The following is a 17,772-nucleotide window of genomic DNA, read 5'->3' as shown; positions in this document are numbered from 1 at the left end:
ACTGAAAGAAGTCCCTGCTGCTGAGTGGTATTCCAATAGAGCTGAAAACCTCTTCGAGGCCAGTCAGATCGAGAGGCAGTATTTCCACTGTGAAGGTTCCCAGGTTCGAAACCCAGCGTTGGCAGCCGCTCGCCCCATTACGTCGCTCGGTTGCTCGCAGCTGAGTAATTCATTCGGCCCTATCTCCCGCGTAGCCTCCACGGTAAGTAATGTCAGTGTTTAATCGCTGAAAAGGCCACGGCCGCTACCCACGATGTCGCTCCGTCACCTTGGTCGCATGGTAATGCGGCTGGTTCGTGCTGGCGCTGTTGGAACGGGGCCTGCGACAAGTGGTGTGTGTGTGTGTGTGTGTGTGTGTGTGTGTGAGTGAGTGAGTGAGAGAGTTGTCCTGTCCATTCAGAAGTGGCTGCCCGCTCGCCACATGGGATCGGAGGCCGCCTTGTTTCCATGATCAGGTGCCTCCCTACAACAGAAATGAGGACACCGGAAACCATGGCGAGAAGCGCGCTTGGCACTTGTTTCGCTCTCCGCGACACAGGCCCGTTGTCTGACTTGTTCTCTTAGTGTGCCCAGCAAGGTATTACGCTTTAGTTACAAAAATTCGACAGAAGGCAGTTCGCATGATGTCGCATAATGTCGCTAGAGTACTGTTCGTCGACAAAATTGTATGGATGAAAAACAGAAAGCAAAGTGGCGAAAAAAAGGAAACAAATCACAATATTAGAGAACAGGAGTAACTAGATACAGCGCTCTGTGCGTTTAGCTCTGTGGTAACACTGTGCCACTTTAGTTTGAATAACAGAAAATTCGGGACTTACGAGCATATTTGCAGATGTGTCAGAAGATTTGGTTGTGGTGCTATGAGAAATGTATCAACATTTGCGAATTGTAACAGCTATGGCCCAAGTGGCGAAATATGGCTCAGGAAACACCCCTCTCAAAGTGCAAGCTGAGATAATGTGTTTCATTACGACGTATATAATGAGCAAGAAAACTGAATTACACACCGTTTTGCAAATAAAATCGTGCCACATGCGGGTCTGTGATTTGTGTGGTTGTGTGCTAGAACAGTTCTTGCTGAGATTTCTTTCACGTTTCCTTAATAAAATACGGGACAGATAAGCACTATCCCAAAATTATGCAATAAAATCCAGATTACTGCTCTGGTAGTTTAATGATGTGTTTATTGTGATGTATCACTTTCGGCTGGATTCCCATCTTCAGACCATCAACGAAAGTTGTATAACTTTTTTGTTTTAATGGTATAGGCTTAAGCAATGAACTAAAATTTGTACCAGTGTCGGGATTCACACTGTGAATGATTAATTTTTCATTTTATTATGACGTTAGTGAATCATATTTTCGGATATGCAGATCTGCTACTATATCATCAGTGGTCATTCTCACTCTTTATTGTATTATAACGTGGTGTACGTACACGACTATTTGTGATTTGCGCCTGTTGTCTATGGTCCTTTCTTGTAATCTTTAAAACTTGGTGTTTTATCGTCAGATTTGACATGTTGACAGTTGTGACAGTTGGCCAAAGATGCTGTATGGTTACGTTTGCTGAATCGTGAGCCCAGGACGGCTTTCACACAAGAATTAACGAAAATAATCCATTTACATTCTTCAACCACTTAAATAATGATAATCACAGCGCACAACGATTGGAGTTAGCAATGAAAATTTTATACATATTACCTAAAGGTTTAACAATGAATTTACGTAAAGAGATAGAAATATACATACGCACAATAAAATGCTCTGATGACATTTTAAATGAACAAACGGATTTAAAACATAAACATTTATACAAAGTTTTGTTAAATTCCTAACTAAAGATAACAGACACATACAACCACCCATAGACACATAGAATACAAAGATCATACATACAGCCGAAATGAAAACATGAACCTAGCAACTGTAACCTTATAGCATATTTGGACAACTGTCAGTCGTGTCAATCACTCAAATCCGACAATAAAACGTCAAATTACAAAAAAAAAAAAAAAAAATGGTTCAAATGGCTCTAAGCAATAAGGGACTAAACATCTGAGGTCATCAGTCCCCTAGACTTACAACTACTTAAACCTAACTAACCTAAGGACATCACACACATCCATGCCCGAGGCAGGATTCGAACCTGCGACCGTAGCAGCAGCGTCAAACTAAAAAAAATAAAAGAAAAGACTATAAACAAAGAAAGCAGCACAATCAACAGGAGCAAAACCACAAAACACCTTGTAGCATGACAGTCCTAAACCCACATCACGTTGTAACACAAGTCAAAATGGACCCATCATTATAAATATATAATTAAATAACTATATCAGCAATCTGGATTTTATTACATCGTATCTTTAAGAGAGATCTTCTACGCTCCTGGCCCATTGGATCGTAAGCTATCGAAAAAATTATAGCATTTGGCATTTCATGTTGAAATTGTTGGTGTTCTAGCGCTTTTTGTTCAGTGACATTGACAGTCTTATACTAAATGAATTGTCACCCTGTAATGGGACATAGTGGAAGCGGTTTATTAATCCGAAGCAGATGACATCAATGAAGTTAACTCCAGGCAAAAAAATGAATCCTCATAACTTGATGGAATTTTTAATTTCAATTTGAATTGTGGTGTCCATAATAACATTTATGAAGACAAACAGTTATTTACACGGATCTTCTGATGTCACGATCATATCAGTTTAGTGATTATCAGAAATAACTGTCTGATTTCCTTCAGCACGATTACGTTAGTGACGCTAATATTTAAAAGCCTTCAAAATAAGTCAGCCCTTAGTGGGCTTTTGTCAGTAGGCACTGATTATCGCAACATCACCCGTGAAATGAATTCGTATTGAATTACACAGTAAATTTCTGTTTTTCCCTTTATCATAAAAACTGTGTGACTCAACGTTAACAGGTTCGGTCCGTAATTGACGCAGGATTTTTTTTTCTGTCGTGTATCGCCTCTTTCACGTCTGGCAATGACTCGATAATTTGAAAAATATAAAATTACACCGTGGTTTGCAGATCACGTTAAAGCACAGGTCCCTCCAAGTCAGTTCAGAAGTCGTGCATGCAGAAGTAGTGCATGCCACCAACAAGACCCTGCCTAGTAAGGCAGTGTGGTGTTCAAGTTTAAGGTTGAGAAGAGTCTTAGTACCCTCTTAACATGAAAAGGTGCTGACGACTTACTGGAACTTGTCGTTTAACTTGTCAGTTAATGCAAGTAAGGATGTCTTCCTTTAGAATAAAATCAAATTTTGGGTATCAGGCTGCGTCGTTGTAAAACATTAAAACAACTAAAATACGGACGTTTCGACTGACTTTGGAGCTGTCCTCTTCAGAGCGACTATCAGCTGTCCTCATTTAGCGTGTATGTTTTTACGAAACACCGTGTGAACCGTATCAGGTTAATCCAAGAATATATTTGCAAGAGATTAATGACGAGTAGCACGCCCAGGAATTTGGTTATTTATAAGGCGTCAGTTGCAGCCGAAAGGGAAGACCAAATGCTGCCCTCCGAATGCCTGGCGTAAATTACGGAGCGAGTGTCGGCTGAGCAGCAATCACACTCGGCAGCGGGCAACGTGCCGCTTTATGACTCGCCGTGCAACGTCAGCCGTCACTCGTTGACGTATGGAGCAGCGGTCCTCATTTTCACGCGCCTCTAAGATGCACCCCGCACGTTGTTTCTTCTGCTGCTCCCATGTTCCCCAGTGGCGCAGGGCGTGAACCGGAGCTATACGAAGCGTTTGCGGTGGAGATTTATGACTTGTTACGGGCTGTCCAGTGGTCCGGGCCCGAAAAGACGCTTTCGCAAATGGAGCTGGAAATTATCTTGCACGAGAACGAAAGTTCGTAATTCACACGGGAGCAGTAACTGTGAAAATGAGACGGCCACCGTCCGTGGCAGCTACCTTTACTCGCTCTAAAACTAAATGGTTGTGCATCGTGTGATGGATACCGCGAAAGACTTGGCAGAGTACATCTCCAGCAAAAGCTCCTTGCCGATGTCTAGCGCTGTGTCGTCACGAGTTTCCAGAGCAATGAAAATGCCAGTAAATAAGCGCTCACTAAAGGTCGGTGCACAGAGCAAGGTTATAAAGATGGCTTAATGCAATTTCACAGCAATAAGAGGGTAGTATGTAGTAACGCTAGAGCTGCTTCGCAGATCGAAGCTAGCTGATTATGCAAAGTTGCAAATGTTTGCTGCGCAGGAACGACGCTTGTTCAGTACTTCAGTTGTGGCACTGAAATAATGTTCTGCTTGTAAGTGACTGCTTTGATCTTCAACCGTGTCCCCTCTGTGTATCGAGCGCGTATAGTTTACTCGATGCGGGAGCACGTCGTGTGCAATATTGTAGTTATGATCCCGTATAAACGCAAGAAAAATAGATGATAAGTAGTTTAGTAGAAACTAAGTGCTGATTAGCTCGAGAAATAGACAGAGGGCATTACAACCGAGTGTTGCTATAATCGTGTATACGGTTCTATTTCCCTAAAAATTTTAAGGTTTTAGGCAGTTAAGAGCTCTAAACATTTTTATAGCGCGTACGTAGTGGGCGAGAGGCAAGCATCGCTGTAGCACATTACTTGCACAACTCGCATTTGCCACGATTCTCGTTACTTTTAGTGCGGCAGAGGAACGCAGCGCACGTAACGACACTGTATATCGGAGTAACGACTGCTGTGGCCGGCGACTCCTGCCGAGGAATGCCGGCAGCGAACGCGCGGGCGCTTCACACGACACGCGGCGGCCGACCTCGGAAGATTGATAACGCCTCGCCGACTTGGCTGCACTTTACCAAATTCATCAGCATTAATTAAGGCAAAAGTTATGAGGGAATTAATGGAGTGGGTTTTTACACGCCGATACCGGCGTGCGCGATCTAATGACGATGCTGAGAGGATGATGAATTAAGGGAACACACACGTACAAAAAACGCTTCTCTCTCAGAACAATGATTGTCTCGTTTTATGTAATACTGCCCCATAGTGGAAGCTGACGTCACCCTCGTTTGTGTACGTGTGCTCAGGTGTGTGGGAGCATGATCCCTAGATCAGTGGTACCTAATGTGAGAGTTAATCAGTTTTAACCCACGTTTTTCCGAGTGGTTGTAATAAACAGACAGGTTGCCCACCTAAGCCCTTCCTTGAATATTTAGTTTGGAATGAGAGCTTGTACAAAATCGAGTACAGAGTGCTGTGTTTCTTTCGGTTTTAATATTGTTTTGCCACACTTTAACTGTGACAGAAAGAAATCTTAAAATGCGTTATAGAAGCTCATTTCCTATCTTCATCATTATCGCGGATACAAAAAGTCTTCTGCTTCCAGGTAGGAACTCTCTAGTGTTTAAAAAGTTACAGACTTTAGTAGATTGAAAGTTTAATTCACATACAGACGCCAGTTCGATGGCCCAGTTAATAGAATTATTTGCAAAAGGTGAGGATCCTTGTTCAAGACTAAGTATTAACCGGTCTAGCACTAAATGCATCTTATACACTACACTACAGGTTGAAGGGTGCAGTCCTGAATTGCTGTAAAATCCAAAGACAACATTAGTGATTTTTTCTGAACGAAATATTGGAAAAAAATTTCTATTAGTCATGTATATTCAAATCAAAATCGTACTCTACAGCAGACTTGAAAACCGAAACGTTTGCCTAGTACCCATCCGAATTACTCCGTGATAATTCTCTTAGCAAGAGGTTTTGTAAGGAACTTACATACGATTAACCTTTATTGAACTACCAGCGTTTCTGTATTTTTAGCCTCGGGCATGGATGTGTGTGATGTCCTTAGGTTAGTTAGGTTTAAGTAGTTCTAAGTTCTAGGGGACTTATGACCACAGCAGTTGAGTCCCATAGAGCTCAGAGCCATTTTTTCTATTTTTATTGTCAAATTATTACCTTCACGCTTATAATAACAGAGAAAGTGAAATAGCAAGTGCATAATTACATTCCTTAACAAATCGACGCAATATATACTGCCGCCCTAGCTACTTGTAGTTGCAATGTGAACAGTAGTAAGTGTGTCTGTGATCTATATTTTCTGTACGACCTGTTTTTATCGGATATGCCTTCAGCACTCAGCGAAGTTCGATTTCTATTAAAAAAAATGGTTCAAATGGCTCTGAGCACTATGGGACTTAACATCTGTTGTCATCAGTCCCCTAGAACTTAGAACTACTTAAACCTAACTAACCTAAGGACATCACACACATCCATGCCCGAGGCAGGATTCGAACCTGCGACCGTAGCAGTCGCGCGGTTCCGGACTGCGCGCCTAGTCGATTTCTATTAGATGTATCCTAATACGTATTTCCGAAGAAAACAAACGATATCTCAGAGAAGAGAAGAAAACTTTTCTGCCATTCCGTATTCTTCTGAAACAAGTATGTACAAGCACTGCTGTTCTCTAACACATTGATCAAGTTAGTGGTTCAATTAATATTCATGAAGCAGTGGCATCTTCACTGAGACAATGTTTTAATGGAACTTAACACTGAAACTAGCGAATCGTGCACTATTTTTTTATGAAGATGATAGCTTCATAATTTCAAGAAATCATGTCAGAACAGCGCTACCATTGTGTCACAAGAGCAGAGCTTCAAGCTGAATTTTCAGTTTCCTTTTCATTTGTTGCTCTCTCTTCCGTTACTGTAGAGATGTGCAACGCTTTTGCTAGTCTGTCTATTACTTTACGGGCTCGCATGAAATCACCGCTATTTTCCATTTTCCTGTCCCTTAGAGAAGTTCAGGAACTTGACTTTTAAGGATGGGTTGTCTTCCGTGCACAACTGAGTATTTTATTTTAATCGATAAACTTCAAGAAACTGTCCTACAGGATCCTCAGGAACAGTCTGAAAATCTTGTAAGGACATTGCATAGTAGGTTGTGATGAGAAATAATTGCTAAGAAAAAATTTAATAAGTTGCCATTTCTGATTTAATTATCATTGAAGTTAGCCTATCAGGCTATTGCGCTCGCAATTTCAAGCGGCCCGCCAAATACAATTAGTGTCACTTGTTCTCACAGTGTAGATGATAGAGCACGAGACTGCTCTATGTTTGATTCTGGTTCGATTCTTACTGCCGTCCCGTGTCTAATTTTTGTATTGCTGTCTTGTTCGGTTTGGCGATACCACCTCTAGCGGGCCGCTTGAATTTGCGCGCGCACCTGCCTGGTTGCGGAAGCGGCGCACGCAACGTATCGAATTTTTTTTCTTAACAATTATTTCTCAGCACAACTTACGCTGCAACAGCCTTACAAGCCAGCTGCAGTAAGTAAGCAAAGGAACAGTTCTGACAAACGCCGCTGCGCATCGGCGCCTCCTTTCACCAGCAGAGGCGAGCTGCGCACGCGTGCGCGCCAGCCGTCTGCGCAGATGCGAGTTGCAACGCACTGGGCGCGCCACGTTAAGGCGCTACCGTCTTCCTTCCCGCGGCCAGCGGCTACCTTTGCTATTGCTTCGTGCTGTCCCCGCTACCGAGAGAGAGTGCCTCGCGGCCTAGCTACGGCTTACGGCCAGAAAAGACCGAGGTATCTTGAACGTCTCCAGACATCACTTTGAATGCACATGTGAGTGCGAGCACCGATATCGTATTTTCTTTTCTTTGTCCGACTTAGTTAGGGAACAGAATTGAGAGATTTCCACCGGGCGGAATTGTAAGGAGTCTACTAAACCTGGCAAGCCGTCAAAGAGAATTCTCAGCAGTTAATGGCGTACAAGTCGACAGAACATGTTTGCAGCAACATGAGGCCGAAGTTTATCGTGGGGGTAGTGTTCTATAAAATATTAGCAGCACTGACATTAAAGCATGTTTCGTTTGTAGTTATATAAATAATCTGTGTAAGAAATGGACTACCTGTGTCTCATGCACGTTGTTTTGTAGATTTTTTCGTTGTAAAATGATGGTGTGCGATAATGTCTACTGTACAGCTAAAGATCTATTATACGATACATAAATACTACCATTGTTTGATTGCAGACTTGCATAGTTTTCAATGGTGAAGTCAGGTTTGTTATACGCTGTACAGTTCAAAAAACGTGATACAGGACGTAAAATGTGGCACTTCCTTAGGTAACAAAATACAACTAAAAAATAAAGATAAAAAAAGGAAAAAAACTAATTAGAAGCACCTCAGAATGAGAATAAATTGTCTAAACATTTCATACCTATCAAAATAAAACCACATTGTTAAAACGACTGGGAAGTAATGCCATCAGATGAGGATGATTTTGGTTTCAGTGCGCTTCAACCGCACGGATATCGGCATCGCCCTTTCAGGATATGAACTAAGTGATTAGTGAGAATAAACTGTTTGGTTGTAAGCAGTCTCTTGGGACAAAGGCAGATGGACACATGTTAGAGATTTGAAGAATTTTCTGGCAGTGACAACACTAAACTGATAATAAAACTGTCACACTTACATATGACTGTAATATTATCTTTCTTTCTTTCTTCTCTAGCGTTTATCCCGTCTAGTACAGGGTCCACCATCTCAGGGTGTGGCAAATTTTCTTGTTTTGAACTGTGTGACCAGATGTCCTTCCTGATGCCATAGGCGAAAGTAACATAAGAGAGGGAAGTGGTGTGTGCCGTCTGTCTGTGAATCACATAGACTTTGTTCTGTCGCTGTATTTTAAACGTTTGTGTATCGTATCATTTGAGGCGGAATTTCAGGACCAGCCTAGCATTTTTCTGAACAATCGTTGGAACTCGCCTGAAAACAATGCACACACTGTCAAGTGTGCCATCGTATTGTCTTGAATCCATCACATGGATGCAATCTGGGTCTGGCTCATTTACATAACTCACAAGCTAGCGTGCTGCATGTTACTCTGCACGAACAAGTACATATCAACAAATACAGGTGATACCTGTGTGTGTGTGTGTGTGTGTGTGTGTGTGTGTGTGTGTGTGATCTCCTCCCAAACCCGTGGATTGATTCCAACCAAATTTTCAATGAAACTGCAGGTCTGACGAATAACACTGTGGTGTTTATAGCATCCTAGCTCCAATAGGAGTGGGGATACTGGCAAAAACGTGTTTTTGTTCAACGCCTGGTGCATAAGCTGCCCTGCATGACAGTCACGTTGTGAGGGAACAGCATCGGCCTGCCAAATAAGCCTGCTTTGCAGGGCAGCCTACATGACAGCTGCAAGCAACTGTTCTTGGGCCCTGACGTGTGGGCTGCCTCCATGACAGGTATGTTGTGCTGCAGTAGTAATAATGGGCTGCTTATCGACCTGCTTTGCACGATGGACTGTACGTCAGAGGGAAATAAATGATTTTCGAGACCCTGATGTGTAACCTGGGCTGCATGACGTAAAACGAGAATTAGCAGAGGTTTCTCCAAAACCGTTATGTGATGGATAAAGTAAGTTATTGGAACAATTTGTCGCCCTCTCTTTCTCGCTCTCTCTTTCACACAGACACACAGCATTACGTCACGGCGCGCGCTGCCTCTGTCGAGCACACACTTGCGGCTAGACACCGTACCGACAGTGAGCACGATGTTCCCAGCAGAGTGTGCAGCGGTGCCCAGCCTCTGCCTGCACCGCGGCTCTGCGGACAGGTTGCCGGGAGAAAGCCGGCGGCGTGCGCTGGCCGCCGCGTTCGCGTTCGCGGCCCGGCCCGGCCGGCTTTCTTTCCGCCCGCTCCGCTCGCTCTCCCACACGGGTTTCACTTTCTGCGCCGCGCCGCGCCGCGCGGGCAAGTTTTATGGAAATGCGGCTCAGCAGGTGGACAGCGCGAGAGCTCGCGTGTTGCACACGGCCTGGCGCGAGTCGCGAGCCGGACCTGTGCCCTGCCCTGCCCTGTCCTCGTATACCTGCCCGCCGCGCTCCTCATATTTATTGATTCTTGATTAAGGGCGAATTATGAATTGTCAATAGACACTCGTTCAAATAAATATGGGCTCCCGGAAACCGGCCCCCCCTTTTGCCGCCGCGGTCCCTGTTCCGCGGCGCGCCGGCCGTTCGCGGTCCTGATTTATGGCGACTAATGCCAGGTAATTGTGGGCAGGCGCGCGAGGTGGCCGCCGTGGCTAATGGCACATCTTAATCCTGCCGCCATTGTCGCAGATACCATCTGCCGGGCCGGCGGCGCGACACTCCTATGAATAATCAGCGCGCTTGCACGCGCTGGCCCACTGACACGGACGTCGACGGCGCGACAAATGCGCCGAGTGCCCTCCGCTCTGGCAGCACGCGCATCTGCCGTACTGCCGGCAGCCCGTCTGGCTCTTCAGATGAAAACTACGCTTGAAGCGCCGTTGAGCCAGCCTACACACTTTTCAGAGTTTTAATTACAGAAAAATGTCTTTATTTTTATTCTTTCCTTTATCGTTCAGCGCGCGGGTCATGCATACTATTAATGATACATGTCACCACCGACTTTCCTTCTTGCGGGTCCCCTCTGGACCGATTTCTAGTGCACGGTTGACCCAGCAATCACTCAGTTGCCTAACCTCGCTCCTCTCGTGCTTCGCAGCGTCTCTCTGTATTCCGGTACGAAACTTCCTGTGTAGGGCGTGTTGATTCAAAACTGGAACCTTACCTCTCACTGGAGAACTTCCGGCAGATTACGACACACCACCTACCTCAATTCTCGGAGTGGGCGAGCGGTTAAAGGCGCTACAGTCTGGAACCGCACGACCGCTACGGTCGCAGGTTCGAATCCTGCCTCGGGCATGGATGTGTGTGATGTCCTTAGGTTAGTTAGGTTTAAGTAGTTCTAAGTTCTAGGGGACTTATGACCACAGCAGTTGAGTCCCATGGTGCTCAGAGCCATTTGAGCCTACCTCAATTCTGACGGCACTTGCGCAATATTTGCGACCACTGTCCCGCACGAACATTTAGTGTCGTGAAAATTCAAGAGCGGTATAAACTCCACTGTAACTTGAAACATTCGGTCTCGAAACGGTAAGTAGACTATAGCTAATTCATTCTCCGCGGTATCTGATCTCCCAAGAATTTTAGTTCAGTAATTTGAGAAATTTGGGAACTAGAAGATAGTTAATGACATACTGAGGTCTAGAGCCGATTCGTTCGTATTGTCCCGCCAACTCAATAAGTTTGAAAATCTAGTCTGTGCATTCGAAACCCTGCCAGTCAGGAAGTTTCAGAACAGTCTATGCTCCGCAAAGAGGGAAAGCTTACTTCCAACTGCATCCTGGCATATAGTGCCTTGTCTCGGTCTTTTACTATTTTTTTCTCACTTGACACTTTCAATGTACGTGTCGACTTTCCACTGTCTCTTTGAACAACAGCGCCGACTGTGGTGTTGTAAGTACGCTGTTTATGTTTTCTTTATGTAAGTTTGCTGTTTATGTTTTCTTATTGGCAACGTTACGTAGCGCTCTGTACGAAAATCACTGGCTGTGCTGTGTGCAGTATGTGGCTAGTTTGCATTGTTGCCTGCCATTGTTGTCATGAACTGCTATAGCTGGATGTGAACAGCGCGTAGCGTTGCGCAGTTGGAGGTGAGCCGCCAGCAGTGGTGGATGTGGGGAGAGAGAGATGGCGGAAGTTTTGAAATTGAACTGCTATATATATTATGATTATTAAGGTAAATACAGTGTTTGTTCTCTATTAAAATCTTTCATTTGCTAACTATCCCTATCAGTAGTTAGTGCCTTCAGTAGTTTCAATCTTCTATTTAGCTGGCAGTAGTGGCGCTCGCTGTATTGCAGTAGTTCCAGTAACGAAGATTTTTGTGAGGTAAGTGATTTGTGAAAGGTATAGGTTAAAGTTAGTCAGGGCCATTGTTTTGTAGGGATTATTGAAAGTCAGATTGCGTTGCGCTAAAATTATTGTGTGCCAGGTTAAGCACAGTCTTGTATAAATTGTTCAAAGGGGACGTTTCATATGTCGACCCTTAGCCTAGGATACCTCACTGGAATCTTCTGATTTTTTCTTGTAGTTTGTGTAATTAGTGTAGATTTTGTTTATTGCTAGCGCGTAATTGTAGAGAGAATCTCCTTTGTAGTTGCAGCTTTTCATTGTTGCACAGTAAAACAGTTGTGGCATGCATGTAGATTTGCACCAAGTATTTCGCAGCTGCAATTAACTAGATATTATTTTCAGTGCTATATTAATGTGTTCTCTTATTTTTGCTCTTCAAATTGTGTTTTTCTGTGTTATCGTGTGAAATATTGTCACAATAATGGCGTGTGAAAAACGTAACACTAGGCTCCAAACTAAATTGAGAAATAATAGTGACGACGAGCGTAGCTTATCAGCACCACTGTGTAGTGAATTAACAGACGTTCCAAGTAGTAATTTGGTAATTGTGCATAGGGAAATGGAGCGGGCGGCAAATAATGGTGTAGACAGTGAAACAGGTTGTGAACAGGGAAGCATTATCGATCGATCGGTCGGCAACAGCTCGCCTCAGGAATCCGAAATGATAGGACACAATTTTGCAAATACTGTAGATTCAGGTTTTGCGTCCTCACCGTTTTCTCAAGTCAAGATACATTTTCTGCTTGTCCAAATGTGAATGTTGCTGGTGCAAATGCACTGCCGAAAAGCGTAGAGGAACAGATTCCAGACACTAATGCATTGTTATTACAATTAATGCAACAAATGGGACAAAATCTTCATAAGTTAGACACAATGGAACAGAATCAGAGACAAACACAGCAAAAGCTGCAAAAGTTAGACACAATGGAACAGAATCAGAGACAAACACAGCAAAAGCTGCAAAAGTTAGACACAATGGAACAAAATCAGAGACAAACACAGCAAAAGCTGCAAAAGTTAGACACAATGGAACAAAATCTTCGGAAGTTAGACACCACACTTGAACAAACACTGTATTTACCTTAATAATCATAATATATATAGCAGTTCAATTTCAAAACTTCCGCCATCTCTCTCTCCCCACATCCACCACTGCTGGCGGCTCACCTCCAACTGCGCAACGCTACGCGCTGTTCACATCCAGCTATAGCAGTTCATGACAACAATGGCAGGCAACAATGCAAACTAGCCACATACTGCACACAGCACAGCCAGTGATTTTCGTACAGAGCGCTACGTAACGTTGCCAATAAGAAAACATAAACAGCAAACTTACATAAAGAAAACATAAACAGCCTACTTACAGCGTCATGTTCCCATTTATACAGCCTGTACTGTATTCAGTTGTTGCGGTGTATTTGGCGTTGAATTTATTGTATCCTCGTCTGACAGCGGCGAAGATGCAGAAATGATTGATGTGTCAGCGCGGGCGAGGACCGACATGACCAGCACAGAGCGTGTCTCTACAGGAGAGGATCTCTGGACTAGTGACGCAGACACCGTAGCGTCAAGCGTCCCCCAAGTCCGCCACGGTCTACACCAGACAGACAGCTCCGCTACATGAAAGTGCTCCTTACTGGCCCGGTGTTGACTATCTCGCTGTGTACTTGGATTTTATATTGGATCTTTCTTTGGACTACTTGTATTTCGCTGCTGACGGACTTTGTTGCCTTTAAGGAACTACTGGCTCACAACTTGTCCTGTTTAACTGCTCACCTCCATCTCTTGCTAATTACGAACTCTGAATGTAACCTTTTCATTGTCTGACTGATCTATGGCCATTTACTCTGTGCGGTACTGACGTTCTCTTGATTGTGGACCTGAATCCGAGCGCCGCTTCGCGGAACTCTCGCTCTGCGCCTGTAACGCACTGTTTGTTTTTGTGTCGTTGCAGGACACAAAAGACTCGTTGCACGGTTGACAGACTGTACGTCTCTGTGACACATTATCATCGATGAAGGCCGCCTTAACATATTTGACCGTATAAAAATAAGGAAAGAAAGTCTTAATCCCGGTCCTGAAAAATACATCTGTGAGCTGCTGTACGGCAGAACCAATCTGCATTTCTTCCTTTGCCTTTCTGTGCGACATGCTACAGAGAATAGAATACACAGTACAAATATCATGTCGATGCTTTCTATCTCCATACTAGGGTGAAAGGTTGTGAGTACTCTTCTGAATGTTCCGAAGCCCCTGTCTTTATGTTAATACGAATCATAAGTGGGATGTAAATTGAACAAAGAAATGACTTAGGTTCCTCACTGTGATGACAGTCACTGGCCGCTACCAGCTGTACTATCCAAAGCTTACGTCGTTGCGTCGCTCCGTTGCAGGACACGGCAACAGGGGTCGCCAGACAGCGCGAGGCGTTCCCATGGGAGATGTTGGAGCAGATGGGCGCCCTTCCCTGTTGGCTGTCGCCCATTCACCGGCCGTGAAGTCCTCGGCGTGCCTGTGTGCCTTACTGGACTCGCAAGGCTTGTCCAGTTTCCCACGGAACGCACTGGCTGAGAGAACCGCGGTTTTTGTAACAAAAGTCTTGTAGCAGCAGCTTGCATAATTCCAGTAGAGATGCACTATACGATCAGACTACGACCCTCTAGTGAAGCTGGACATATGAGAGCCATATAACTCACAAATTATGTCCGCCTTTGAGTATGAACTCTTTCTTGCAGACCACGGAAGTAATATTTGGGCAATTTTATCTCCTTCCTAAATTGTTCTGTTATTTTATGCCAAATCCGTACATTCCTGACAGCGTTTTACGTGTACAAGACACAACTATAGTACAATTGATTTGTAAGTATTAATATTTTAGAATGTTTGTTGTGAAATGTCCTTTTCCTGTCGTCGTAATTTATATAAGTTAATCCTGGACCTGTCTAGATCTAAAATCGGTAAAAAAAAGCTAACGAACGAGGGTAGTATCATGTCTGACTACTTGTCGTTCACAATTTTCATAAGCTTTCTGCGCAACGGAAACGAGTCGATGCGACTGACTTCTCACAAGAGCAATATAGTGGCACAGGCGCTGTCGTTATTGTGTTTTTCTCGTGCGCATATTGTGTCGGTCCTTTTTATATCAAATACGTTATTTTTATTGTACGAGTTCATTCCAACACCAATTTTTCCGTTTAGTAACAGGCATCTATTTAAATCGATGTGACACCGATAGCTTGCACCATTTAGACTCGGAAGGGAGCTGACGTATAAAAAACCTAGCAGAGTTATCGGTCAGTGCCAGTAAAATAATAAGCAGTATTTTCATAGCCTACGACGAGTACTTGTAACGTAAACTTCATTTTTGATACTCGTCTCTCCCAATACATCTTCAGCACGAAGAATTTTATTAAGTACTTTGTAATTTCTGAAGCGAGGGCAGAGCTTTGGACTTTATCTTCTTTAAGTAGTCTAGCGAGGAAAAATATATACAGTTACCTGCATGATGAAGGAGCATACACTGAAAATAATAGGCCTGTTACGTTGCGGATTTGTTGCGCTATGCGATGAGACCTGGCAGAAACAGAGGGTACTTTTCACGGGTTAATTGTTCTTATATGACCCCGATTAAAACAAGCGCAGGTAAAGACGCTTTCACGGCAGAGAGCGAAGGACACAACACGGAAAACTGCAGTCGGTAGAAGGTAGTTGCAATGGTAGCTAACATCAGTAATATCAGAAAATTCCTGTTTTAGGTCTTACATGGTCTTGACACAGAGGGCCGCTCCAACCTGCTCTCTCTCTCTCTCTCTCTCTCTCTTTCTTCTCTCATTGCGCCGGTGAAGTTTAACTTTCACTCAGTGCAGTGAGAGCTGTTTGGTGACGCAGTAAACCGTAGCGCGGCAGTAAAATAACTTTAAATGCTCTGGATGCAAAAAGCAAAAAGCCAAGAACGAGGTCGCGGAGTGAAGTCTCCTGGAGAGCAGCGATGGAGCTGCTCCAGCTGGCTGACGACAGCAGAGCTGCGAAACTCTCCTCCAGCGACTGGAAGCTCTGAGCACCAACAGGAACTCGTGCTGACTTCCAGTAAGAGGCGTACAGCAGTGTTCCAGCAGAAGGGTATGGGAACTGCATACTCTGCAGGTTCCAATTTAATGAGTTATTCTGTACATCGCTCCCCCGTTGTAAGAAGTTAAAAGGCCAAGAATGACGGCAGTGAGTGAACAATGTGGGTATGACTAAACAGTGTGTGTGTGTGTGTGTGTGTGTGTGTGTGTGTGGCCGGTGATGGTCTAATTAGTCTCAGCTACGATCCCATCGTTTCGCTGGTACTAAGATTTACTACTTAACAGTAACGGATTGTGATTTGAAAAAGGGTACTTGATTCCATTTTATGAACCTGAAAGTTTATTTCATCATCTTAGTGGTTTACTAGGCTTAGTCCAGTTGAAGACGGTATGCTTATGCTTACCTCCAATCTGTTCACCGTGCTGGTTGTAGGGTATTTGTAGTTTGATGTCGAGTACGAAGTGCTTGATATATTTCGTATACACAAATCGTTATCACAGATGGAAGTGTTAGTTGTATTGATTGACAGTTCCGTTGTTTCTTGGTAGAATGTTTAACAGATTATGAATGAAAAAAAAAACACGACTGTGGAGCAATGTTCTACAATTAATTATTTTTTATTTTTATAATAAATATTGTAGAACATTACACCAACTTCGTTTGCTTTTTTTATTCATAAAATGACGTTTTTATACCAGAAGCAATATCTGGCACGAGCGAGAATCCGACTGCCACCTAGCCTCTGAGCCACGAGACTAAAGTAAGGCTCACCTATTTTTAAAAAGATCACTCATTTTGGCTCGCAGTTACACATTCGCAAAATGACACAATTACGTTGCTAGTTTTTAGAATAAAATTTGTACAAAACATGAAAGAATGAGAATAATATGTCTATTTTTTCTGCTTACAGGTAAGGCGCTGATCAGAGCTGCGTGTTTTGTGAACAAGTGCCGCCGCCTGGTAAGTCTTTCTGCACCAACTGGCTAGTTCAAGACACGTCCCTCCATATGCACGTTGAAATCATGACTGTAAACTTACGTCCCTCTACTGCGCAGACCCCCGTACAAGCACTATTGTGATCAACTGTGAATGCTTCCGTAACGAATTTTGAAAAAATGTAGTACTCAGCAGGCCTCGAAACGTGGCACTGTCGATTCCCGAGGGACACTTGGTAACTACGCCGCTGTTCTCAGTTCGCCAGAATTTAAATGTGCCAATCAAACAAATTCCTCGTGTAGCTCACTTCAGTTTTTATGTCTTCAGAAGCAGCAGGAAGTAAGCTAAACGTGCCAATGTTGTTCCCTAAGGCAGTTACGAACGTTGACACTGGGTATTGTTTTCTTTGTAGCAGGACAGCATGTACAGTGAACAACGCTATTACTTGTGTTTTTCCTTCCTCATATCAACTTCTCTATCTCAGAACTTTCATGTGGTGCTGGTGCATCCACTGCAATCGATGAAACAGCATTTCTGCAAAATGCAAGACATTTTACATTCGTACTGTATGCCTTTTCCGGGCATGGTTTTTTTTATTCGACCATTATATTAGACCATCTTGGTAACTTACTGTAAAACACTGTCCATCGCCTTCTCACCACTCTCTCCCTCATAATAGTCTTTACAGGCCAAAATAGTGAACAGTCAGTCAAGATTACTGTATGTAGTCGGAATCGTCAACAATAGCGACGAGACCGACTGTGCCGTCTAGCCGTCAAATCCATTACTTGCTGTATTTCTGTCTGGTGCGAAATGGGTCTATGAAATGCATGCCGATAGATGTAGATTCAATAAGCTCTCCACGTAACCGAGGAAATGCTGGGTTGCATCGCAAGGTTATCCTAACATAATCCTTCCCGAATACAAATTTCTCCTAATAATTCTCGAACAATATTAGTTAGATGTGCTGATGTTTTTCATTCTATATCCATATATATTCCCCGCAA

At 43.6% G+C, this 17,772-nt stretch overlaps 1 protein-coding gene across 1 annotated transcript in view; it reads left to right on the top strand.

Annotated features, from left to right (window-relative positions):
* The window catches only part of LOC126092535 (protein dachsous-like), a 590,094-nt gene extending 573,061 nt beyond the window's left edge, over positions 1–17,033 (top strand). The window contains exon 3 of the mRNA XM_049908186.1: positions 16,740–17,033. Within this exon, the coding sequence (XP_049764143.1) occupies positions 16,740–16,751 (12 nt within the window). The 3' untranslated portion in view covers positions 16,752–17,033. The remainder of the gene's footprint in view (positions 1–16,739) is intronic.
* The last annotated feature ends 739 nt before the right edge of the window (positions 17,034–17,772 follow it).

Source organism: Schistocerca cancellata, chromosome 7 (assembly GCF_023864275.1).
Source record: "Schistocerca cancellata isolate TAMUIC-IGC-003103 chromosome 7, iqSchCanc2.1, whole genome shotgun sequence".
Classification (NCBI taxonomy): domain Eukaryota; kingdom Metazoa; phylum Arthropoda; class Insecta; order Orthoptera; family Acrididae; genus Schistocerca; species Schistocerca cancellata.
This window is presented reverse-complemented; position numbering and strand designations above follow the sequence as displayed.